Genomic DNA, 27,207 nt, shown 5'->3' on the forward strand with positions numbered 1-27,207 from the left:
TCATTTATCCAGGTGCTTTATTTACTGTCAAGTGTGAGAAAACCATCATCGGAGCCTCCAACGCAGATGTGAATTGAGTCGTACATCTTCGCTTTATTGCCATATCTTCTTTAGAAAAAAATATCTTTTAGTTAACCCAGTTATGATTAAAGTGACCTCATTCCAAAATCATTCTGAGTGGCAAATACTCCTTTGTTAGAAGTTCACAAAGAAAAAAAATAATCCAAAAAGTTCTTGTTCCATCGTTTTCGTAGGGCATTCACCATTCTATAAAATTAGGATCCAAAAGACATGAGCAAAAAAGCGGCAAAACTCTGTCGCCATGCAGGTGGTACAGGTGAAATCAACCACTAGAAGGTAGAGATGAGCGAGTCTGGAAAAATTCAAATTCAAAGGATTAATTCATATTCGGCCAATTAAAAATTTATGTGTATAGAATATATTCTGTTTCAACCAAATCTGCCAGGAAGGAGATAAAATAAATGATACTCATCTCTCCTTGGTCCTCCCCCTTCGATCAGCTCCACTGTCTCCTATCTTCTTTTCTCTCTGGACCTCTAGTGATATTGTTCTTCACTAGGACCAACACTACCACATTGGCACCTTATGTGACCGTATACATCAAGGCCCACATGACAACATGGAGCCTAGTGGAAATGGCAGCACTGGAGGACCTCAGAGAGGAAGATGGAAGACATAAGAGATAAGACTGAAGAGCCAATCGGGGGTTAGGTGTCAGGAGAGGAATGGGGGGAATCAAGTAGACTAGTAGAAGTGAGCACAAGGATTTTTTTCAAAACACTTCCTGGCCTTCAGAATTGAGCAAAATGGAAGTTAAAAAGTGTGTCCAAACGGGGCTTAGGACCAAGAGCAAAAACGCTGTGTGAAATTTGTATTGCAGAGATGAGAAAATGTGCCGTATAATACTGATCCCACCACGTGGACTCCTGCCTAGGATCAGTATACCATGACATCTTTGCAGATCTCTCCGAGGGTCTACTGAGAGATCACGGCCACTACTAACCTTTTGCATGAGGTTCCATACAAGATCACGTCCTCTCACCAATGTCTGCGGCTTGACTATGGCTCATGCAGCATTGCACGCACCTTTGACTTCTTCACCCTCACGGTATGGATCAGCTGAAACCCCAGCGACCACGCGGCAGGATCCCTTTGTCCTAAGCGCCGTTTGGACCCAATTTTTAATTCCTATTCATTATCCTTGACAACATGTGGTAATTGTCCAACAAACTAGGCAGCTAAGATCAGGTGACAGTGTCGAGCACCAGTGGTTTTGATATTTGTCTCTTTATATAAAATGGAGATTAGCTGGCCATCATTTGACTGGAACTTGAAAAATTTGGAATCTGGCAAAGCCAAGTTATTCAGAAAATTAATAATCAATTCAATTTCTTACGAATTGATTCACTTACCTATAGTGCAAAAAGCTCAGATAATGCTAAACCTGACTATGACTTGTAGATGGTAGGTGTCATATTGCCATAAAGACTCAGAGACCATCTCTCACGGGATCAGAAATGTCAGAAATGAGCAGTTTATTAGCCAACTCATGGCTGGGGTCGCACAAACGATTTTCTCTCATCCGAGAAGATCAGTCTAATTATACTACTCACACTTTGATCAGCGTTTAGAGTAGGATCCAAGTTTCTTGGATGAGGAGAAGATGAATAAAAAATTCTCCTTCGCACTTGGATGTCACAAGTTTATTGACTTGCATAGCAGAGTGCCATACGAATATCGCATGCAAATCATGTATTCTGCGATCTCTTCCTCAGGCAGACCCTGTCCGATGAAAAACTCGGACATTACTGTGGTCTGAGTGCGATCCAATATTTTGGTGAATCGCATTCAAACTAATTATATGGTTGTCTTCACAAGCCCTACGTGTCTTTCATTGGTAGACCACCACTTAGGACCAACCACAAAATTTATTGAAGGAACTTTTTCAAAATGCTAAAGATATAACAGAATGAGAGCCTTTTTCTTGTGTCCTATGGAGTCTCACTCATAACAACATGAAAAGTCTGTTGTTTCACCCATGCTAAAGCCAATATGATGACGGTGGATATTTGCTGACGCCAACTATAAAAATGGCACCTGTTATATCTTTGGTTATAAAAGCTCTACCTATTTTTTTACTCCTTTCTCCAATCAATGTTATTTTCTTTTTCTTTCCTGCTGTAAATGATTCATTATTATCTTCTCATTCCAGTTGTGACACATCCGACCAGTTCTGGTATACGGGGAATCGATGTGAGACACCAGTCAGCAAGCCCGGTGTCTACGGTGGAGTCACAGTCGGTCTGATTGTGCTCGTCATCATCATCGTGATTCTTGTCATTGTTTTGTGTCGACGCCGGTACCGGTCGGATGAAGATCTGTGAGTGGCTCTATTTATCAGTTTATTGGTGTTTTTTTTAAATAAATTAGTATGTAATGTAAAGCTTTACAATTTTTTTTGATTTATCATTTGTGATTTATTAGCCATTTTTTCTTTTTTTGACTTATGCTATTTGTTGACTTTTTTTGTAACAGTTTTTTTTCAAAATGGAGCAAAAAGTTCATGAATTTGGTACAAAATGAAAAATGCTCTTTATTTTCGTCTTTATCCATTTTTTAGCACAAAAATTCACAAATTATTTAAAAAAATTGCAAGTTTGTCTCAAAATGCACCAATATAAAAAAAAATTACGCCAAAAACCCTACTCCAGGCAAAAGAAGATACATTTGGAAAAAATCTCATTTTATTAATCTGTCTAAGAAAAGACTCAGACGGCAGTATAACTCAAGACAGGGATCGCAGCACAATGCTTGGACTGGCCGTCGGCTCTCCCGACTGGAGCGTCGCAGCATGTATTTCTATGCAACCGTCATGCTGGAGTCAATGGTGCCGATGGCCAGTCCGAGCATTCTGTTGCGATCCCCGTCCTAGTTATTTGGCCATCTGACTCTTCCCTAATACAAGCAAAATTAATTTATAAAAATGTAAAAAAAGACTTAAACAGTGATGAAAAATATATAAAACATAAGGTGCAAATACTACTAAAGAGCAAAGAATTCCCCACCACTTTGATTGACAGCTCAAAGTGCAGCACATCTGTGAAGAGGGACTTGTCCATCAAAGTGTCGGTGAGTGCTTACAGGCACAGCTCATGGGTTACTGAGAGGTGACTATAGCTGCTCTCTGCACACCCCCATGACTGAAAGTCGGCTCTCAGTAGGAAATATATTCATTTTCTTCCGGTAGCTACACTTTCAGGGAACTCAATGTTGGAAAGGTTCTTCTGAGGAGAAGGGTCAGAAAACAGTGGCCTAAGTAGAGGTGCAAAATTTGGACCTGCCCCCCATGTTGGTCAGTGTCAAAGATCGCAGCCAGGGGAGGTCGTATCTCAGATCCACCTGCTGTTATCTTTTGAGCGTCCAGCTCTCAGCTTCTCCTATCGACAAATGCACAATTGACCGACAATTAACGGAGGAGGCCACAGGCTATTTTCACTAATAGGCCAGTTATCAGGAAACTAACAGTGAGCATATGTATATACACCTCCGATTCCAAAGCATGGAATATATGTATATACCCTCGATACAGTAAATGTAAATGCCATGATAACTCCAGTCTACTTGCTGCCGCCATCAGTCGTTTTTGCAGGTTGACTGGATGCCTGATTTCTGGTAGTGTATGGCTTTGGGGTGTGGCTTACAGAACAAAAAGGAACAGAACTATTAAATTTTTAATTTAATATTTAATCCAAAATGAGCCAGTGTTTATAAAAAAGTATACAAAAGGCTTTACGAAGAAGTATAAACAATACAGCATATACTGTACATAGAATAAAAAGGAATAACGGAAGAAACTTACTGCACTGCGAAGAGATGAGTCAACTTAGCTGAAGGAGAGCACTTCGATTTGGGACTTTCAGCAAATGGGATTCATGCATACATGATGTGTATCTCTCTACAGGAACCAAGATCATAATTCGGCTTGTTCTTATATCAGCATCTGAGTAACACCCAGTCCCCCCTTGACAGCCTCACATGGGCCGGGTTGTAAGCTGTTCTCAGCCTCTTAGGATTTTATGAAATTCCCACCTTATGCGATAACATCTCTCCGGATGATCGCAGAAGTTTGAGATCACTGATATATTTTTTATTGGGATTTAATCGATACTCAGAGACCAAACTTGACAGGTGTCACAGTTATGAATAAGTATGCATATTCTTCCCCTATTTGCACTGAAGCTGAAAATGTATGTCCCATCTGGCACACAACAGTTAGCCAGGTAATTATATTAAGGTTGTATATTATATATATACAGTGGGCACGGAAAGTATTCAGACCCCTTTAATTTTTTTCTCTCTTTGTTTCATTTCACTCATTTGGTAAATTCAAAAAAGTTCATTTTTTCTAGTTAATGTACACTCTGCACCCCATCTTGACTGAAAAAAACAGAAATGTGGTAATTTTTGCAAATTTATTTAAAAAGAAAAACTGAAATATCACATGGTCATAAGTCTTCAGACCCTTTGCTCAGTATTTAGTAGAAGCCCCCTTTGAGCTAGTACAGCCATGAGTCTTCTTTGGAATGATGCAACCAGTTTTTCACCCCTGGATTTGGGGATCCTCTGTCATTCTTCCTTGCAGATCCTCTCCAGTTCTGTCAGGTTGGACGGTGAACGTTGGTGGACAGCCATTTTCAGGTCTCTCCAGAGATGCTCAGCTGGGTTTAGGTCAGGGCCCTGGATGGGCCAGTCAAGAATGGTCACAGAGTTGTTCTGAAGCCGCTCCTTTGTTATTTTAGCTGTGTGCTTAGGGTCATTGTCTTGTTGGAAGGTGATCTTTCAGCCAAGTCTGATGTCCAGAGCACTCTGGAAGAGCTTTTCATCCAGGATATCTCTGTACTTGGCTGCATTCATGTTTCCTTCAATGACAACCAGTCGTCCTATCCTTGCAGCTGAGAAACACCCCCATAGCATGATGCTGCCTCCACCATGTTTCATTGTTGGGATTGTATTGAGCAGGTGATGAGCAGTGCCTGGTTTTCTCCACACATACCGATTAGAATTATCACCAAAAAGGTCTATCTACGTCTCATCAGACCAGAGGTATCTTATTTCTCATAGTCTGAGAGTCCTTCATGTGTTTTTTTTATCAAACTCTATGAGGGTTTTCATATGTCTGGCACTGAGGAGACGCTTCCGTCGGGCCACTCTGTCATAAAGGCCTGACTGGTGGAGGGCTGCAGTGATAGTTGACTTTGTGGAACTTTCTCTCATTTCTCTACTGCATCTCTGGAGCTCAGCCACAGTGATCTTGGGGTTCTTCTTTACCTCTCTCACCAAGGATCTTCTCCCACGATTGCTCAGTTTGGCTGGACGGCCAGGACTAGGAAGACTTCTGCTGGTCCCAAACTTCTCCATTTAAGGATTATGGAGGCCACTGAGCTCTTAGGCACCTTGAGTATTGCAGAAATTCTGTTGTAACCTTGGCCAGATCTGTGCCTTGCCACAATTCTGTCTCTGAGCTCCTTGGCCAGTTCCTTTGACCTCATGATTCTCATTTGGTCTGACATGCACTGTAAGCTGTGAGGTCTTATATAGACTGGTGTGCGCCTTTCCAAATCAAGTCCTATCAGTTTAATTAAACACAGCTGGACTCCAATGAAGGAGTGGAACCGTCTCGAAAAGGATCACAGGGAAATGGACAGCATGTGACAGAGAGTCTGAGCAAAGGGTCTGAATACTTATGACCATGTGTGTTAGGGCTAGCGGAACGCACCAAATAATAAGACAGATAGAGTATGGTGCGTTCGCAGCCCGGGGTCCACCGTGCAGAGATGGAACCTGCTGCCAAGTAATGACGGACTATATGGCGGTACAAAGTGAATACACACATGGGCTAACCTCACCCTGTGTGAAGGAAGCGAACCCTGTTACGTCACAGGGCCGTGGTACCGCACCAAGAGCGCAAGCAACGAGTCTCAGAACTCAATCCCAAGACACAAGATTTGAGTACATAGACCTCATGCGCTCGACACCGCTACTGAGGTGTCAGAGTGACAGCAATAGAAGCACGAGAGTGCATGCAGTGCCGCACTGGCGAACGCCACTAACCACCCAGGCTTGGGTCAGGAAAGCGCAGTGAAAGCACAAGGCGCCGCACTGGCAGTCACAGCAATAAGATGCTGTATTGTGTGTTTACGTGCTGATGGCTAAGTCGGGCGCTAGATAGCAAACATACACCTTCCGCGAACAGTCATCCAATAGGGAGGGTTATTTAAAGAGCGACTTTCACTCACAACACACACACATTTACAAATGTTCACTAGCGCATGGCCGTGCGGTCATGCGCAGCTTATATAGTTGCAGCACGTTCAGGACCTTCCAATAAAGGACCAATGGGAAGCTGCTACCAAAGTTTTGCCCTTTCAGGACCTTCCTGGAGGACCAATGGGATGTGCTGCAGTACCTGAGCATGTGACCCTCGATCTCCAATGGGAGATCTTGCCCTGGGCACGCTCAGAAAGAGAAAAGCAGGACTTAGCCCCAAAAGCATCTGCTCGCCGCTGCCCAACACTGACTTCAATGGCAGAAGCAGGAAAAGCAGCAGTAACTCTTTGTACAGAGTGAGACTGAGCAAGACGCTGGGACCGACGTCTCTGCTGAGCAGACTCCACTGCGGCTGGATAAGAATGGGAGACCGCAGCGGAGATGGCTCGAGATTCCCCTTGTGCAGAAGTGGGAACTCGACACCTAACATTACCCCCCCCTCCTTGGGCCTCGCTACGCTCGAAGGCAGCAATGAGCTGTGGGGCCCGAATGTTTTCAGCAGGCTCCCAGGACCTGTCCTCTGGGCCATAACCCTTCCAATCCACCAGATAGAACTTTTTGCCACGTACCACCTTGCACCCCAAAATAGCATTCACCTCGTAATCGTCCGTAGACGAACCCGATGTCCCGGCAGATGACTCGGAAAACCGGGACATGTATACGGGTTTCAAGAGGGACACATGAAAGGTGTCGGTGATACCCAAGCGTGGAGGAAGGGCCAGACGGTAGACCACAGGGTTAACCTGTTCAAGGACCTTGAAGGGACCCAAGTAGCGAGGTGCAAACTTAGTGGACTCAACACGCAGCCTGATGTTACGGGCGGAGAGCCACACTAAGTCGCCAGGAGCAAAGGTCGGAGCGGGACGCCGATGAGCATCGACGGAGGACCTCATTCTCTCCTTGGAGGCCCGAATGGCATCCTGAGTGCGGTCCCAAAGGTCCCGTGCCTCCACAGCCCAGTCTGCCACCCTGGAGTCAGCAGAAGACACAGGCATGGGCACAGGGACACGCGGATGCTGGCCGTAATTTAGGAGGAATGGAGTCTGACCGGTGGAGTCGGCTATGGCGTTGTTAAGCGCAAACTCTGCCCATGGTAGCAAGGATGCCAAGTCATCCTGCCTGGCAGAAACAAAATGTCGTAAATATGTGACCAAGGTCTGGTTGGCCCTCTCTACCAACCCATTCGTCTCGGGATGATATGCCGAAGAGAGATTCAACTCAATACTGAGTAGACGACAAAGCTCTCTCCAGAATCGAGACGCAAACTGGGAACCCCGGTCACTAACAATTTTGTCTGGCATACCGTGTAGGCGAAAGATATGTTTGATGAACAAGACAGCCAACGCCCGTGCAGAAGGTCGCTGTGGAAGAGGCACCAAGTGCACCATTTTGGAAAAATGGTCGGTGATCACCCAGATAATGGTGCAGTTACGAGACTTGGGTAAGCCCACCACAAAGTCCATCCCGACCATCTCCCAGGGCCTGTCCGCCACCGGCAGAGGGTAAAGCAAACCAGCTGGCCGTTGCCGAGGGGACTTGTTCTTGGCACAAGAGACACACGCCCGAACATATTCTGCGACATCACGAGCCATATGTGGCCACCAGTATGTCCTCGCCAGTAACTCAGATGTCCTTTTGGAACCAAAATGTCCACCCACCCTGGACGAGTGTGCCCAAGAGAGAACCTCCGGTCGCAAACTGGATGGTACAAAAGTCTTGCCTGGAGGCACAGACTCTAGCGACACCGGGGCCACAGTTCTCAAGCTCTCGGTGGGGACAATAAGCCGAGGCTCCTCTTCCTTCTCCGCAGATGACACAACGGAGCGAGAGAGAGCGTCGGCCTGAATGTTCTTCTCCCCAGAAAGAAAATGGAGGGTGAAATGAAACCGGGAGAAGAATAAGGACCATCTGGCCTGGCGAGAATTCAACCGCTGGGCTGTCTGCAGGTACATAGTAACGAAAAAGAAAATCCAGCTCACCATAGTAACAGTTCAACTCGGAGCACGGAAACGCTGTGTCAAGGCGTGGGGAATCCAAAAAGCAAAAAAAGAATATCCAGCTCAACGAGACAGTGAAAAGTAAAAACTTGGTACTTTATTCACTTCATGTAGAAGCAGAGGATAAAAACATCAGCACAATAAGGATAAGAACACTATCTATCTACGCGTTTCAGGTGGCAAAGCACCCTTAATCATGATCATGATTAAGGGTGCTTTGCCACCTGAAACGCATAGATAGATAGTGTTCTTATCCTTATTGTGCTGATGTTTTTATCCTCTGCTTCTACATGAAGTGAATAAAGTACCAAGTTTTTACTTTTCACTGTCTCGTTGAGCTGGATATTCTTCTTTTGCTTTTTGTCTGCAGGTACACCAAATTTTTATGGTCTGTGAAGACTTGGAAGGGAAAACGTGCTCCCTCCAAGAGATGTCTCCACTCCGAGAAAGCCAACTTCATGGCTAGCAACTCCCTGTCCCCGATGGAATAATTCCTCTCTGCTGGTGAGAAGGTCTTAGAAAAGAAGAAGCAAGGATGCTTCCGACCTTGAGCATCCTTTTGGAAGAGGACTTCTCCAGCACCAACAGAAGAGGCATCCACCTCCATGATAAATGGCTTATCAACATCGGGGCGATGTAGGATGGGAGCGCTAGCGAAGTGTGACTTTATGGAGTTAAAGGCCTTGGAGACCTCCTCAGACCACAATTTGGGATTTGCCCCCTTCTTGGTGAGGGCAACCAAGGGAGCTACCAAAGTTGAGAAGTGCGGAATGAACTGGCGATAATAATTAATGAACCCCATAAAGCGCTGCACCGCTTTAAGAGAATGGGGTTCCTGCCAGTCCATCACAGCCTGTAGTTTGGCAGGATCCATAGCCAATCCCTGGGCAGAGATGATGTAGCCTAGGAAAGGTAAGGACTCCTGCTCGAACATACACTTCTCCAACTTGGCATAGAGGGAGTTTGCCCGTAGGAGATCGAAGACTTTGCAAACATCTCTCCGGTGGAAGTCAATATCTGGAGAGTAGATGAGAATATCATCCAGATAGACTACGACCGAGGTGGAAAGCATATCCCGGAAGATATCGTTCACAAAGTCTTGGAAAACGGCTGGGGCATTACAGAGCCCGAAGGGCATCACCAGATATTCATAGTGCCCATCCCTGGTGTTAAAAGCCGTCTTCCATTCGTCCCCCTCACGGATGCGAATCAGTTGTAAGCACCCCGCAGATCTAATTTAGTAAATACCCTTGCTCCCCGAAGCCTATCGAAGAGCTCAGATATCAAGGGCAAAGGATACTTATTCTTAACGGTGATGGCGTTAAGACCCCTGTAGTCTATGCATGGACGCAATTCCCCATTCTTCTTCTGCACGAAGAAGAACCCTGCCCCAGCAGGTGACACTGACTTCCTAATGAATCCTCTTGCCAGATTTTCCTGGATGTACTGTGACATTGCCTTCGTCTCCGGGAGAGATAACGGATAGACTCGACCCCGGGGAGGCTCAGCACCAGGCAAGAGATCAATAGGACAGTCATAGGGGCGATGGGGCGGAAGGATCTCCGCCGCCTTTTTGGAGAACACGTCTGCATAAGACCAATACTGCTTGGGGAGAGAGGATAGATCTGCGGGTACCTCTGTAGTAGCAACCTGAACGCACTCCCTCTGACACCTACCCCCACAAGATTCGCCCCATCCCAGAATTCTGCCTGAGGACCACTCGATATGAGGAGAGTGGTACCATAGCCAAGGTATTCCCAACAGGACCCCATCAATTCCCTCAGGAATGACGAGCAGAGATATGATCTCCTGATGAGATGGCGACGTGGACAGAGTAAAAGGGATGGTCTGGTGTGTTATCTGTGAGGGCAGTGTCGACCCATTCACCACTCGTACCGTTACTGGTTGAGCTAGCATAACCAGGGGTATTGCGTGACGTTGGGCGAAGGCAGAAGACATAAAATTGCCCTCCGCCCCAGAATCCACGCAGAGCTCTACCGAGTGGGAGAATGAGCCTATAGTAATTGTCCCCTTAAAGGACAATTTAGAGGCAAACGTCGCCGTGTCTAGTGTACCTCCACTTACTACCACTAGACGCTGACGTTTCCTCGACCGCTGAGGACATCTGGTGGCTAGATGTCCGGACTGCTGGCAAACATGACAGACCTTGAGTGCACAAGCGGTCCGGGACTTAGATCCCGCTTGTGACACTTCCATGGCCTCATGTGACTCAGGAACCAGGACCGGAGATTCCAGAGGTTTGGCGAAGGTAGGAGCCAGCCGAAACCTCTGCCTACACTGGGCTCGCTCTAACCTCCGCTCGTTAAAACGGAGGTCAATTCGAGTGGAGACAGTTATTAACTCCTCCAGTGTGGCAGGAATCTCCCTAGTGGCCAGAGCGTCCTTAACGTGATCAGCCAGGCCCCTCCAAAATATGGGGATAAGGGCTTTATCCGACCAGTCCAGCTCAGAAGCTAAAGTGCGGAATTGGACGGCAAAATGACTGACCAAGGACTCACCCTGAGTTAATGCCAGCAGTTGGAGCGCAGTATCATGGGTGACTTGAGGTCCTAAAAAGACCTGTTTCAGAGTGCTCAGGAACAGCGGAGCACGCTGCACCACATGATCGCCACGCTCCCACAGCGGTGTAGCCCATTCCAACGCCCTGTCCGACAAGAGAGACACTATAAATCCCACCTTAGCCCGCTCTGTGGGAAAACGTGCAGCCAGGAGCTCGAGGTGAATAGAGCACTGACTCACGAATCCCCTACAAAATTTGCTATCACCAGAAAATTTTTCTGGCAGCGGGAGGCAAGATAATGTCGGAACAGGGGTGGCAATGGACAAGGTTGCTGCAGCCACGCTAGCAGCCTGTACAGCAACTGCGGTAACATCCACAGCTGAGGTTGAGCTCTCGAGAGCCGCCAACCTACCCTCCAGCTGCTGGATATACCGCAAGGATTGCTGTTTGTCCGTCATTACTAGCCAGACCCTGGCGCTAGTGTAATGTTAGGGCTAGCGGAACGCACCAAATAATAAGACAGATAGAGTATGGTGCGTTCACAGCCCGGGGTCCACCGTGCAGAGATGGAACCTGCTGCCAAGTAATGACGGACTATATGGCGGTACAAAGTGAATACACACATGGGCTAACCTCACCCTGTGTGAAGGAAGCGAACCCTGTTACGTCACAGGGCCGTGGTACCGCACCAAGAGCGCAAGCAACGAGTCTCAGAACTCAATCCCAAGACACAGGATTTGAGTACATAGACCTCATGCGCTCGACACCGCTACTGAGGTGTCAGAGTGACAGCAATAGAAGCACGAGAGTGCATGCAGTGCCGCACTGGCGAACGCCACTAACCACCCAGGCTTGGGTCAGGAAAGCGCTGTGAAAGCACAAGGCGCCGCACTGGCGGTCACAGCAATAAGACGCTGTATTGTGTGTTTACGTGCTGATGGCTAAGTCGGGCGCTAGATAGCAAACATACACCTTCCGCGAACAGTCATCCAATAGGGAGGGTTATTTAAAGAGCGACTTTCACTCACAACACACACACATTTACAAATGTACACTAGCGCATGGCCGTGCGGTCATGCGCAGCTTATATAGTTGCAGCACGTTCAGGACCTTCCAATAAAGGACCAATGGGAAGCTGCTACCAAAGGTTTGCCCTTTCAGGACCTTCCTGGAGGACCAATGGGATGTGCTGCAGTACCTGAGCATGTGACCCTCGATCTCCAATGGGAGATCTTGCCCTGGGCACGCTCAGAAAGAGAAAAGCAGGACTTAGCCCCAAAAGCATCTGCTCGCCGCTGCCCAACACTGACTTCAATGGCAGAAGCAGGAAAAGCAGCAGTAACTCTTTGTACAGAGTGAGACTGAGTAAGACGCTGGGACCGACGTCTCTGCTGAGCAGACTCCACTGCGGCTGGATAAGAATGGGAGACCGCAGCGGAGATGGCTCGAGATTCCCCTTGTGCAGAAGCGGGAACTCGACACATAACAATGTGATACTTCTGTTTTTCTTTTTTATTAAATTTGCAAAAATTTCTACGTTTCTGTTTTTTTAGTCAAAATGGGGTGCAGAGTGCACATTAATGAGAAAAAAATGAACTTTTTTGAAATTACCAAATGGCTGCAATGAAACAAAGAGTGAAAAATATAAAGGGGACTGAATACTTTTCGTACCCACTGTATATAAGTGTATATATATATATATATATATAAAGAAAAAAATTAGAACAGCATCATAATACCAAACTTGCGGTGCAAAGCTTTCCAAACCAGTATCCAAATGGTTCCAATAATATAAGAAAAAAAGGAAAACAGCACACAAAAAAAATTAGAGAAAAGTGGGCTTTAATGCCTGGACGGCGTGGCAACGTTTCGGATTTCCAATCCTTTTTCAAGCTTGAAAAAGGATTGGAAATCCGAAACGTTGCCACGCCGTCCAGGCATTAAAGCCCACTTTTCTCTATTTTTTTTTGTGTGCTGTTTTCCTTTTTTTCTTATATATATATATATATATATATATATATATATATATATATATATATATATATATATATATGTATATCCTCTGATTTTCTTTCCTTCTTCTCTCATCTATCTGCAGGTTGGTAGACAATGAGCCTCAGTGCCATCTCTTTGAGTGGACAAGAGATTACAAAGTCCATGGAAGTCTTGTGAATCCAGAAATAGATAAGATGATGTACGGTGAGTGATAGTGACTAAGGTGTTATTATTTACAACTTAGATTTGTCGAAAAGCTGTCATTCACAATAAATGGTAGGAGATCCAGCAACTGCATGGAGGAGAGACACTGGGGAGCTGTCAATCAAGCTAGCTGGACAGAGATTCAGCAGCAGGGAGGAGGGACACTGTGGTGCTCTCAATTAGGCCAGATGGGAGGCAATTCAGCAGCAGGGAGGAGGTACACTGAGGATCTGTCAATCAAGCTAGCTGGGCAGAGATTCAGTAGCAGCAGGGAGGTGGGTCACTTAGGTGCGCTCAATTAGTCTAGATGGCAAGAGATCCAGCAGCAGAAGTGAGGAGGTGCATTGAGGAGATGCCAATCAGGTTAGGTGGGCAGAGATTCAGCAACAGCAAGGAAGAGGGACACTGTGGTGCTCTCAATCTGGCCAGATGGGAGGCAATTCAGCAGCAGGGAGGAGGTACACTGACGATCTGTCAATCAAGCTAGTTGGGCAGAGATTCAGCAGCAGGATGATGGGACACTGAGGGGCTGTTAATCAGGTTATAGGGAAGTAGTCACTCAAACTAAGTGTACGGATATTCAGGAACATTGCAAATTGAAGATTTACTATAAACTGTCAAGGAGCCCCACTGGTGTACACAGTCCACAATACAATATTGTACTGTTTGCTATATTATGGTTAGCAAAATGTACAAAACAACATGGCATAGTGCTTGCCATTTATCAAGATCACTTTCAACTATTTCTGTGTGATTGTATCTCACAATTATTCTCCATCATTTTAAATGGGATTTTTTTTTTACAATTTTACTCAAAACGTAAATTTTCCTAAATTTGTGATGTTAAGGATTTGCAATAATCTTTCATGACCGTTATTCAGGTCCCCATGGAACCTTCAAACTCACTATGGAGAATGTGAATCCAGGGGCTCAGGTAAGATGGTGGTTAATAGTGTCACTTGGAATCATGTTTAAAGTGATGAGAATCAATGTCTATATCAATTATCATCACATAATCACATATCACTGTCTATATAAAAATAATTATAACAACTGAGAGTCCTCAATGGTTGATAGTGATACCTTTTAATGGCTAGTTGAAAAAGATGATCACAAATTTCAATGCAAGACTCAATGTAAACAGGTACGAAACAAAGTTAAAACCTGACCATATGGACAACTGCTCCGTTCCTGACGCAAAAACATCTAACTTTGTCATCAATCTCTCAGCTTATATACCCAACTTAATGAAACTTGATGCGCTTTCTAGAGGACGTTCGTTTTATCTCTTTAATACCCTGGATAAAGCTTGACTATGGAGTCACGTGGAAAAAATATTTTCATGGCATAGAAAGATCAGAAACCCACCATCCTAAACACAAAAAAGAGCAAAGGATTCAACACCAGCTCTTGAAAATCCAGAAAGACTAATCATTTTATGTGTGGGCATCCATATTGGATAGAAGGTGTTCATAAACCATTGGTGACGGATACCCCCTTCTAAATTCAGGACAAAACTGACCTATTGGATAAACTGACATCAATAGAACCTCTACCTGAAAGAATCATCCTGGCCACCAGGGATGTAGACCCTTTATGTTCTTCTAACATCCCACACCAGGAAGGAGTAAATGCCTACAAACTTTATGAAGATAAAGACATTTATACTTAGGACTGCAGAGCAGGAGATGGACTTGGGTATTCTGGTTAAAAGTAAGCTGAGCAGCAGTACTCAATGTCAGGCAGCAGCTGCAAAAGCAAACAAGATTTTAGGTTGTATCAAAAAAGAGATAAAATCCTTTGATCCCAATGTATTGTTGCCCGTCTTTAAATCACTTGTGAGGTCACATCTAGCATATAGGATCCAGTTTTGGGCCCCACATTTTAAAAATGATATTCGGAAGTTAGAGTCAATTCAAAGACGGCAACTAGATTTTTACAAGGGATGGAAGGACTTTCATATGATGAGAGGCTGGAACGGTTGGGCTTGTTTAGCTTTAGCTTATAAAAAAGTCTCAGAGGAGATCTCATTTATATTTATAAATACACATGTGGTCAATACAAAGGACAGCGTATGACTTATTCCATGTCTCTCAAGTAGTCACTTATAGTGATGAGTGAACATACTCGGTGATACTAAGTTATCACACGAGTATCACGGTGCTTCGATGTGCTCGTTACTCGGCGAGCAATGGGTGGTGCTGGAGTGAAAACTCAAGTCTTTGCCCCGCATCTTTGGTGCCTGTTATGCAGCCAATAAGCAGGTGGCGATTGCCTGTGAGTCACTGTAATGCTGCAGCCATCTTGGTTGTGGCATTGCTGTGATTGGCTGACATGATCAGAGGTTATAAAAGAACAGTCACCATCCGCTCAGCACACAGACACCATTGCACACTTACCATTGAAACTTATCGGAGATATTGCTTGACTAGGCCTGTGTGTGTACAGTATAACGAATCACAATGTACTTTTTTGTTTTATATAACACACCCAAAAATCATTGAAACATTTTCATGGGCTACATTTCTCAGCCATACACTATTCTGCAATGTGGAGTACATTTCTGTGATCTTTAAAACTGCTAAAAAGCTTTTTAAAAAATTGTAGGCCTCCATTTCTCGAAGATACAGTGTTAAGTGGTCTGTGAACATTTCTGTGATCTATAAACCTGCTAAAAAGCTTTTAAAAATGCTGTAGGCCTCAATTTTTCAGACCTAGTGTCACGTGGTCTGTGAACATTTTTGTGATCTGTAAAACTACAAAAAAGCTTTTTAAAATTTTGTAGGACTCCATTTCTCAGACATATGGTGTTACATGGTCTGTGACCATTTCTGTGATTTGTCAAACTGATAAAAAGCTTTTGAAAACATTGTTATGCCTTGGTAGGTCTCCACTTCTCTGACATACAGTGTTACTTTGTCTGTGAATATTTCTGTAATGTCTAAATGTGAACCAAAGATTTTAAACATTATTATTAGTAGAGTTGAGCGACTTTTACTTTTTTAGGATCGTTTCGGGTTTCGCGAAACCCGACTTTCTGAAAAGTCGGGTCGGGTGAAATCGGCCGATTATCGCGAAAAGTCGGGGATCGACCGAAACATGAAACCCAATGCAAGTCAATGGGGAAGCATAGTCGGCAGTGAGTGGAGGCCAGGGAAACACCTACAGTGCCCATTTTAATGTCAAAAACATTCATTCTTGTTACTGAAGCTTGTCAATCTTAATTTACCTTATAATAATAGTTAGGCATTGGAAATTGGGGGTCATTTGGCTTAAGTTGTGGGGGGTAGGGCTGGTTCAAGTATTTAGTGGGCCCAGGAAATGTGGACCACGTCACGGCAGTGGAGCAGGGAGAGGTAAGTATTTCAACTTTGCAAGTGCTGTGATCCTGAGCAAGCAGGGGGGGCCCACTCGTTGGCATTGGCACTGGCACAGGGCCCCTCAAAGTACGGCAGTGTATTTGCACGGCGGGGGCGCCTCGCACCGGCAGCGACACTTTTGCGTACTATGAGGGGCCCTGTGCCAGTGACGTCGCCAACGAGTATACCTCCCCCCACCTGATGAAGGAACCTGCACTTTCATCTGCACCTTCCTCTTTGTCCCCGTGTAAGGTGGTATGGTATGCGGGAAGGGGAACCTGAATTTCAGCAGGGTCACATTCTGGCTGTGTAGCATGCACGGGGAATGTAGCGTTCTGGGTCAATGTACCAGCAGACTCATATATCACTGGCTGGGCAATGGGCAGGATGAGGAGGAAACACAGATATAGGCCCAAATAATAAAGTGGGCTAAATGCAGTTCAAAACTGGTAACAGGACTAACCAGGGGGCATTGCTTTGTTCAGTGGAGTTCAACTGTAATGAGAGGCTGACACAGTGAGTAGGCCCAAATCAGTAAGTAGGCTAAATGCAGTTCAAAATTGATAACAGAAGTAAACAGGCGGCACTGGTTTGTTCAGTGGAGGAGAACATCAAGGAGCGGCAGACACCGTTAGTAGGGCCAACAAAACAAGTAGGCCAAATGCAGTGTTATATTAATAACAATTTAACGAGAGCCTGAAGATACAAGCTAGGGAAAGGCAACCTGGAGAACACCTTGGAGCGGCAGACACCGTCTCTACAACCCAGACCCAACTTGTAGGCCTAATGCAGTGTTGTTTCAACAACTACTTAACAAGAGCTTGAAGATAGAAGCTAGGGAGAGGCAACCTGGAGAACACCTTAGAGCGGCAGACACCATCCCTACAACCCAGACCCAACTTGTAGGCCTAATGCAGTGTTGTTTCAACAACTACTTAACAAGAGCTTGAAGATAGAAGCTAGGGAGAGGCAACCTGGAGAACACCTTGGAGCGGCAGACACCATCCCTACAACCCAGACCCAACTTGTAGGCCTAATGCAGTGTTGTTTCAACAACTACTTAACAAGAGCTTGAAGATAGAAGCTAGGGAGAGGCACCCTGGAGAACACCTTGGAGCGGCAGACACCGTCTCTAGAACCCAGACCCAACTTGTAGGCCAAATGCAGTGTAATATTAACAACTACTTAACGAGAGCCTGAAAATGGAAGTTCAGGACAGGAAACCAGGAGAACAGCACGGAGCGGCATACACCGTTAGTAGGCCCCAACCACACTAGTAGGCCAAACGCAGTGTAATATTAACAACTACTTAACGAGAGCCTGAAAATGGAAGTTCAGGACAGGAAACCAGGAGAACACCTTTGAGCGGCAGACACTGTTAGTAGGCCCCAACCAAACTTGGAGCCCCACTGCATTTCTTCCATTTAACAACTTTTTAACAAGAGCCTGAAGATAGAAGGTCAGGAAAGGCAACCTGGAGAACACCTTGGAGCGGCAGACACTGTTAGTAGGCCCCAACCAAACTAGTAGCCCCACTGCAGTTTTAAAATTCTGATAGGCTGAAAACCTGACAATTGCAGGTCATTTTTTTTAAGAGGACAGCTGTATAGAGTGGCACAGACAGTCACTGCTAGTAGGCCTTACACCACAAAGTTGGATCGACGCAGGTTTAAAAAAGGTTACATGGGTACACAGGTAGCATTGGTGTGAGCAGTGGAGGACTATTGGAAGGAGGGACCGCAGATAGACTTAGTAGGCCTAAAATAAAAAAAGTAGGCTCTATGCACTTTTAATTAGGTTCCAGGGGTACACAGGCAGCATTGGTGTGGTCAGTGGGGGACTATTGGAAGGAGGTACCGCAGACAGACTTAGTAGGCCTAAAATTAAAAAAGTAGGCTCTATGCACTTTTAATTAGGTTCCAGGGGTACACAGGCAGCATTGGTGTGGTCAGCGGAGGACTATTGGAAGGAAGGACCGCAGACAGACTTAGTAGGCCTAAAATAAAAAAAGTAGGCTCTATGCACTTTTAATTAGGTTCCAGGGGTACACAGGCAGCATTGATGTGGTCAGCGGAGGACTATTTGAAGGAGGGACCGCAGACAGACTTAGTAGGCCTAAAATAAAAAAAAGTTGGCTCTATGCACTTTTAAATAGGTTCCAGGGGTACACAGACAGCATTGGTGTGGTCAGTGGAGGACTATTGGAAGGAGGGACCGCAGACAGACTTAGTAGGCCTAAAATAACAAAATAGGCTCAATGCAGCTTCGATTATGTGGTAGGGGTACACGGGCAGCATTGTTGTGTTCAGCGGAGGACAATTAGAAGGAGTGTCTGACACAGTTAGTGCTCCCAAAAAATAAATAGATGTTAATGTCTCGCAAAACAACAAAACAACAAAAAAGAAAAGGGTGGCATACTTAGGTACAGGGGTGGGCTCCTCTGCTGACTTTCAGACATAGTAATTTATCGCAAATTATTTACTGGTGTAAATATAGGACATGGCCTCTGACTATTTTAACTAGCATCATACAGGTCAACAAATTGGTATTGTCTGTGCCAGGCATTGAAGGATTTCAGCGCATAGACTAAACATTGGTGGAGCGGTGAGAGATAATTTTGCAAGTGGTAGAGCACTGTTTGAGCTGGGGGGACACTCTCTTATGGCCGGCGGTACAGGCCCAGGGCCCCTCATGTTACAACGGTGTGTCTGATGTTGGGTGCGCGCCATCACCGCCAGAGACAATTCATTGTACTATGAGGGACCCAGTGGCAGTGTCGTCGACCAAAAGTGGGCACACCCACCTCTTCAGACAAACGGCACTCTCACGGGGCCGTGGGGGGAGTTAGACCATTTAGGGAGGTGTAAACATGTCGTATGCTGGACAAACGGCAGCTGCAAATTAAGAGATTGGAACAGTCAGTAAGACCAGTCCACAAGCTTGACCTTTTTTACAGGAAAGCTAGGTGTCAGCTGGGAAAGGTGGGGCAAAATAATTAGAAATCCATGAGTGGTTCATTTTAATGAAGGTTAGATGATCAACATTTTGGGTAGCCAGACGAGTCCTTTTTTCGGTCAATATTGAACCAGCAGCACTGAATACTCTTTCTGATAGCACACTAGCTGCAGGGCAAGCAAGCTCCTGCAATGCATATTCGGCCAATTCAGGCCAGGTGTCTATTTTGGATGCCCAGTAATCAAATGGGAATGACGATTGAGGGAGAACATCGATAAAGGATGAAAAATAGTTAGTAACCATACTGGACAAATGTTGTCTCCTGTCACTTTGAATTGATGCTGCAGTACCTGTCCTGTCTGCGTTCATTGCGAAATCACTCCACAACCTGGTCAGAAAACCCCTCTGTCCAACGCCACTTCTGATTTGTGCAACTTTAACACCTCTGCCCTGTTGCCCCCTGCACCTCGTGTGAGAACCATCACTGGCGCTGTGTGCTGGGAATGCCTGAATCAAACAGTCTACAAGACTTGCTTGTTTGGTTGCCAATATTTGTTCATGGTTCTCATGTGGCAGGATATTTTGCAATTTGCCTTTATAGCGAGGATCAAGGAGGCAGGCCAACCAGTAATCGTCATCGGTAGGGTTGAGCGACCTTTACTTTTATAGGATCGGGTCGGGTTTCACGAAACCCGACTTTTTCAAAAGTCGGGTCAAGTGAAATCGGCCGATCCTATAAAAAAGTCGGGGTCGGGGTCGGCCGAAACCCGAAACCCAATGCAGTGCATTGGGTTTCCATGGTTCCCAGGGTCTGAAGGAGAGGAAACTCTCCTTCAGGCCCTGCGATCCATATTTTAGTGTAAAATAAAGAATTAAAATAAAAAATATCGCAATACTTACCCTCTGACGCGCCCTGGTAATAACCGGGAACCTTCCTCCTTCGAATCAGCGCTTCCAGGACCTTGCGGTGAGGTCGCGTTGACGTCGCGGCTTGTGATTGGTCGCGCGGCCGCCCATGTGACCACTCACGCGACCAATCAGAAGCCGTGACGTCACCGCGACGTCACCGAAGGTCCTGCAAGCGCTGATTCTTAGGAAGGAAGGCTGCCGGAAAGAAGCAGGGCGCGTCCGAGGGTGAGTATATTCCTCGGACCCTGCTTCTTTTCTAAGAATCAGCGCTTGCAGGACCTTCGGTGACGTTGCGGTGACGTCACGGCTTCTGATTGGTCGCGCGAGCGGTCACATGGGCGGCCGCGCGACCAATCACAAGCCGCCACGTCACCGCGACGTCACCGCAAGGTCCTGAAAGCGCTGATTCGAAGGAGGAAGGTTCCCGGTTAGTACCAGGGCGCGTCAGAGGGTAAGTATTGTGATATTTTTTATTTTAATTCTTTATTTTACACTTAAATCTGAATTCCGATACCAATTCCCGATATCTTAAACATATCGGGAATCGGTATCGGAATTCCGATTCCAGATTCAAAAGATCGCCGACTTCATGGCCGACCCCACACTGGGGTCGGGTCGGGTTTCATGAAACCCGACCTTGCCAAAAGTCGGCGACTTTTGAAAATTTTCGACCCGTTTCGCTCAACCCTAGTCATCGGTCATCATTTTTATAATGCGTGGGTCCCTTTTGAGGATACGCAAGGCATAATCAGCCATGTGGGCCAAAGTTCCAGTTGTCAAATCTGCGCTTGTGCTGGGTTGAGGGGCAGTTTCTGGCAAATCAACATCACTTGTCTCCCTCAAAAACCCTGAACCCAGCCTTGCAACGCCACCAGTTTCTATTGCCCCCTGAGAAGATTCATCATCCAAAAAATACTCATCCCCATCATCCTCCTCATCCTCCTCCTCTTCGCCCGCCACCTCGTCCTGTAGACTGCCCTGACCAGACAATGGCTGACTGTCATCAAGGCTTCCCTCGTCCTCGGCTGCAGATGCCTGCTCCTTTATGTGCATCAAACTTTGCATCAGCAGACGCATTAGGGGGATGCTCATGCTTATTATGGCGTTGTCTGCACTAACCAGCCGTGTGCATTCCTCAAAACACTGAAGGACTTGACACAGGACTTGTAGCTTCGACCACTGCACACCTGACAACTCCATGTCTGCCATCCAACTGCCTGTCCATGTATGTGTATCCTCCCACAAATACATAACAGCACGCCTCTGTTCGCACAGTCTCTGAAGCATGTGCAGTGTGGAGTTCCACCTTGTTGCAACGTCGATGATTAGGCGATGCTGGGGAAGGTTCAAAGACCGCTGATGGTTCTGCATACAGCTGGAGTGTACGGGCGAACGGCGGATATGCGAGCAAAGTCTGTGCACTTTGAGGAGCAGGTCGGGTAACCCCGGATAACTTTTCAGGAAGCACTGCACCACCAGGTTTAAGGTGTGAGCCAGGCAAGGAATGTGTTTCAGTTGTGAAAGGGCTATGGCAGCCATAAAATTCCTTCCGTTATCACTCACTACCTTGCCTGCCTCAAGATGTACAGTTCCCAGCTATGACTGAGTTTCTTTCTGCAAGAACTCAGACAGAACTTCCGCGGTGTGTCTGTTGTCGCCCAAACACTTCATAGCCAATACAGCCTGCTGACGCTTGCCACTAGCTGTCCCATAATGGGACACCTCGAGTGCAACAGTGGCAGCTGCGGATGGAGTGGTTGTGCGACTGCGGTCTGTGGATGAGCTCTCGCTTCTGCAGGAGGACGAGGAGGAGGAGGAGGAGGGGGGGGGCGAACGCCGACAGCCAACTGTTTCCTAGACCATGGGCTAGGCAGAACTGTCCCAATATTGCTGTCCCCTGTGGACCCTGCATCCACCACATTAACCCAGTGTGCCGTGATGGACACATAACGTCCCTGGCCATGCCTACTGGTCCATGCATCTGTTGTCAGGTGCACCTTTGTACTCACAGATTGCCTGAGTGCATGGACGATGCAGTCTTTTACATGCTGGTGGAGGGCTGGGATGACTTTTCTCAAAAAGAAGTGTCGACTGGGTAGCTCGTAGCGTGGTACAGCGTAGTCCATCAGGGCTTTGAAAGCTTCGCTTTCAACTAACCTGTAGGGCATCATCTCTAACGAGATTAGTCTAGCAATGTGGGCGTTCAAACTTTGTGTACACAGATGCGAGGATGAGTACTTCCTTTTCCTAACGAGAATCTCATGCAGGGTGAGCTGGACTGGAGAGCTGCAGATGGTGGAACTAGCGGGGGTGCCGGTGGACATGGCAGACTGAGAGAGGGTTGGAGATGGTATTCTTGCTGGTGCCCTACATGCAGTGTTTCCTACCACGAACCTGGTGATTCCCTGACTGCTTTGGCCTGGCGATGCAACCTGCACATTTACTGCAGGTGGTGCGGTAAATGGTGGGCTTACAGTGAGGGAAGGGATGTAGCGTTGCTGACTAGCTTCATTGGCAGAGGGTGCTACAACCTTAAGGGACATTTGGTAGTTAGTCCAGGCTTGCAAGTGCATGGTGGTTAAATGTCTACGCATGCAGCTTGTACATTTTTGACAGATGACTTTGCGCTGATCATTTGGATCTTGTTTAAAAAAAATGCCAGACTGCACTCTTTCTAGCATCGGATCATTTTTCAGGCATTGCAGACTGAGCTTTAACCGGATGGCCACGCTGTCCTACAACTGCTTTTGGTTTTGCCACACGTTTTTGGCCAGATACGGGCCTGGCAGATGGAACCTGTTGCGATGTTGATGCCTGCTGCGGCTCCTCCTCCTCCGCTTCAGAGCTACTGCCGGCTGCACCCTGTTCCCCCAATGGCTGCCCATCAGGGTCAACAACTGGGTCATCTATGACCTCCTCTTCTATGTCGTGTGCAACTTCCTCTGTGTCAACGTGTAAGCCGGTGCTATAGCGTTCGTGACGGGGCTCTGTAGTCTCATCAGGGTCTGATTCTGGATCAGTACACTGCGAGGGCAATGTTCTGATCTGAGTCAAAGGAACAGCATAAGAATCTGGCTGTGGCTGTGCATCTGTGCACTCCATGTCCGATTCATCTTGTAATGGGCATGGCCTGTTAACAATTTCCCTTTCTAACCCAGGAACGGTATGTGTAAAGAGCTCCATGGAGTAACCCGTTGTGTCGCCTGACGCATCCTTCTCTGTTGTTCTTGGTGAAGAAGACAAGGAAGCGACTTGTCCCTGACCGGGAACATCCACTGATGATGCGCTGCTTTTACATTTAGCAGTTTCAGAAGAGGAGGCGAAAGAGCTAGAGGCTGAGTCAGTAAGGAAAGCTAAAACTTGTTCCTGCTGCTCCGGCTTTAAAAGCTGTATTCCTACTCCCAGAAAAGGGAGCGTTCGAGGCCTTGTTTAGCCAGACGATGACGGTGGCTGAACAACTCGAGACTTAGGTGCTATATTGCTTATCCCATGACCACCTGATGCTCCACCACCACTACCATCATTACCAGCTGACAATGACCGCCCACGGCCACGACCTCTTCCACCAGACTTCCTCATTGTTTGAAAAACGTAACCAAACTAACAAACGGTATTTGTTACTGTAAAACCAGTTACAAGGTGTACTCAAACTTGTGGTGAATTTATATCTCCCTTTATAGGTGGGTGAGACTGCAGGGAAAATCAGGCCCAATGTATAACATTACACAGCTTCAGTGGCAGACAGATATGCCACTAACAGGACTGACGCTGATGCAGACACTAACAATTAAAAATCTCCCCCTTTTAATTTTTTCTGGGAGAATACTGAAGAAATAAGGCCCACTCTTATCCAGTATATTTTCTGTGGCAGAAAATGAAAGACAGATACCACAGACAGGACTGGCAGAGATGCAGATTTGCCAATCTTAATCTCCCATTTGTTTTATTTTTTTCTGGGAGAGTAGTGAATAAATCAGGGCCACTGTATTAGAGTATATTTTCTGTGGCAGAAAGTGGCTTGAAGAGATATAACAAAAAAAAAAAGGGACTGTACTACAATTACTATCTCCCTACAGTAATCTCAGAAAAGTATGGCAGGCAGGAATAAAAAGGAGTGGACTGCTGCACACAAAAGTATAAAGTGTGGACAAACAAACAAGTTAGCTGTGCAGAAAGGAAGGAACAAGAGGATTTGTGCTTTGAAAAAAGCAGTTGGTTTGCACAGCGGCGTACACACAGCAATGCAGCTATCAGGGAGCCTTCTAGGGCAGCCCAATAAGCTACAGAGCTGAGGAACAAAAATCTTGCCTCCACTGTCCCTGCAAAGAAAAGGTGGTGTTGGACAGTGGAAATCGCTACAGCACAAGCGGTTTGGTGGTTAATGGACCCTGCCTAACGCTATCCCTGCTTCTGACGAAGCGGCAGCAACCTCTCCCTAAGCTCAGATCAGCAGCAGTAAGATGGCGGTCGGCGGGAACGCCCCTTTATAGCCCCTGTGACGCCGCAGACAGCAAGCCAATCACTGCAATGCCCTTCTCTAAGATGGTGGGGACCAGGACCTATGTCATCACGCTGCCCACACTCTGCGTCCACCTTCATTGGCTGAAAAATGGCGCTGAATGCGTCATATGATACGCGACTTTGGCGCGAAGATCGCGTACCGCATGGCCGATTTCACACTGGGATCGGGTCGGGTTTCATGAAACCCGACTTTGCCAAAAGTCGGCGACTTATGAAAATGACCGATCCGTTTTGCTCAACCCTCATTATTAGTATTATTATTTATTTATATACAGTAGCACCAATAATTCAATGTTGCTGTACATGAGAAGGGGTTACATACAGAGTTATAGAAATCGTTAACAGTAAACAAATTTACAATGACAGACTGGTACAGAGGGGAGAGGGCCCTGTCCTTGCGGACTTACATTCTATGGCAGAGGTCCCCAACGTTTCAGATCTTGAGAGCCACATTCAGCTCTGAGAGAGGGTCTCGAGCTACATCCAGCCTTGAGAGAGGGTCGCGAGCCACATTCAGCTCCCGCCCCCTCACAATAGTGGCAACCAAAGCCCCCATTACAGGCATAATGGTTACCAAAGCTTTTCCACAAAAAACAATCACCCCAAAGCAGTGTACAAAGATCCAGGGTTTCCTACAATACCCCCCATTCGATATTCTCCTATAAAGAACTTCCAAAACACTGTCACATCCAGCTTCAAACACCTCCTCTGACAGGTGGTATCATCTTGTCTCCAGCGTACCATACTTAAATCATCTCAAAACCCTTAAGACCAGTATATGTGCTTCCAGACCTGCTCTTCTGTGTGGAGCTGCTCACAAAATTCACCATTTTCAGATATTGGAGGTGGAGCCGCATATTCATCGCTGTAATGAGCGGTACCACGTGACTGCTCACACAGGACGAGCTGCCGGTGCTGAGAGGAGGCATCGTGGGAGCTGGGTGCATATTTCTCTGCAAGCGGGCGGGCGCAAGGAAGGTGGGAGGTGTATTGGTGACCCCAAAACTTTATTTTTAACAAAAAAAAATGTTTTTCATCTCTTCTCTCCTGCGAGCGCTGCAGGGGACAAGAGATGAATGCCGCCTTCAGCACCACACGCTGGGGACAGCGCTTACTGTAGCGCTGTCTCTCCTGCACGGTCCGTGTGGTCCTCAGGTGGCACACGGATGGCACACGGACAGCATCCGTGTGCAGTACGTGTTTACACGGACCCATTGACTTTAATGGGTCCGTGTGATCCGTGCACTCCCATGAACACTGACATGTCTCCGTGTTTTGCAAACGGATACACGGTCCGTGAAAACACGCTGACATGTGCAGAGACACATTTATTTTAAGTCAGTGTCAGTGAGTCAGTGTCTCCGGTACGTGAGGAAACTGTCACCTCACGTACCGGAGCCACTGACGTGTGAAACCGGCCTAACGTGGTTTTTGAAGATTTCTGCAATCTTCCACTACAGAGAAGCCATGCGACCACAGGATGCCGCTATTTGCAAGTAAAAGTTTGGTAGGTATCCACTATATAAAAAAAATTCTTTATAAAAAAAATTCCTTATAAGCTAGAGCTAAGTCCAAATGCTAATAGTGATTTTTTCAGGTGATTGCTGTAAATAACGATATGGTTATAAGATTATTGTATTCTCCTGAAAATTGTCAGTCTGCATGTAGATTATTTATTTGTATTTAGTCACATTCACATTTGGTCCATATTGTTTTGTTTATTAAGTTCACGCATTTATTCTTAGACGTCAGATATCCTTTATAAGGAAATGACGTGTTGTAATCTACTACTCGGACCCGTCGAAGCACCTGTGTGTGCGAAACGGCCGTCGTCTGTGCTCCTATACCGCACCCTCTCTCATACCTGATGTCCTGACGGATGTAATCTTCATTTTTTCTTCAATAAAGATCACAATCTTCACAGCCAAGTCGGGGTGAGTGCCGCATTATTTTCTTCTTCTTCTTTGCATACGGATTATTAGCTGGATTTCCATGCAGAGCACCATTACCCCTTATGATTGTGACGCCTGAGTACACAGCTGTCCACCAACAGTCCTACTTGTTTGAAGACGTTTAACTCTAGTGCCGTTCTGTCCTGCATTCTACTATATCTCTGCGGCTTTGCTCTGCAGCTCCGCTCAGCTCTCGCTCTGTGGCTCTGCTCCTTGCGGTTCTACTTGGCTCTGCTCCTTTGCGGTTCTATTCTACGTCTCTTGGCTCCGCCTCCTGCATTTCTGCATGTGGCTCCGCCTCCTGCTCTTGGCTCCACCTCCTGCATTTCTACACGTGGCTCTGCCTCCTGCTTTTGGCTCCGCCCCCTGCATTTCTGTGCGTGGTTCTGCCTCCTGCTATTGGCTCCGCCTCCTGCGTTTCTGTATATGGCTCTGCCTCCTGCATT

At 46.4% G+C, this 27,207-nt stretch overlaps 1 protein-coding gene across 2 annotated transcripts in view; it reads left to right on the top strand.

The window, feature by feature from the left end:
• Positions 1–27,207, top strand: part of LOC138674351 (mucin-3A-like) — a 93,438-nt gene that overhangs the window by 55,331 nt on the left and 10,900 nt on the right. Inside the window, exons 8-11 of one of the 2 annotated variants that reach the window (XR_011320602.1) lie at positions 2,234–2,401; positions 12,965–13,065; positions 13,947–13,999; positions 26,555–26,743. Coding sequence is in view for 1 of the 2 variants with exons in the window: in XM_069762206.1 (XP_069618307.1) it covers positions 2,234–2,401; positions 12,965–13,065; positions 13,947–13,999 (322 nt within the window). In the remaining variant the exon portion in view is untranslated. The remainder of the gene's footprint in view (positions 1–2,233; positions 2,402–12,964; positions 13,066–13,946; positions 14,000–26,554; positions 26,744–27,207) is intronic. The other variant, XM_069762206.1, reaches the window with a different exon arrangement.

This window comes from Ranitomeya imitator, chromosome 4 (genome assembly GCF_032444005.1).
Source record: "Ranitomeya imitator isolate aRanImi1 chromosome 4, aRanImi1.pri, whole genome shotgun sequence".
In the NCBI taxonomy this organism is placed as follows: domain Eukaryota; kingdom Metazoa; phylum Chordata; class Amphibia; order Anura; family Dendrobatidae; genus Ranitomeya; species Ranitomeya imitator.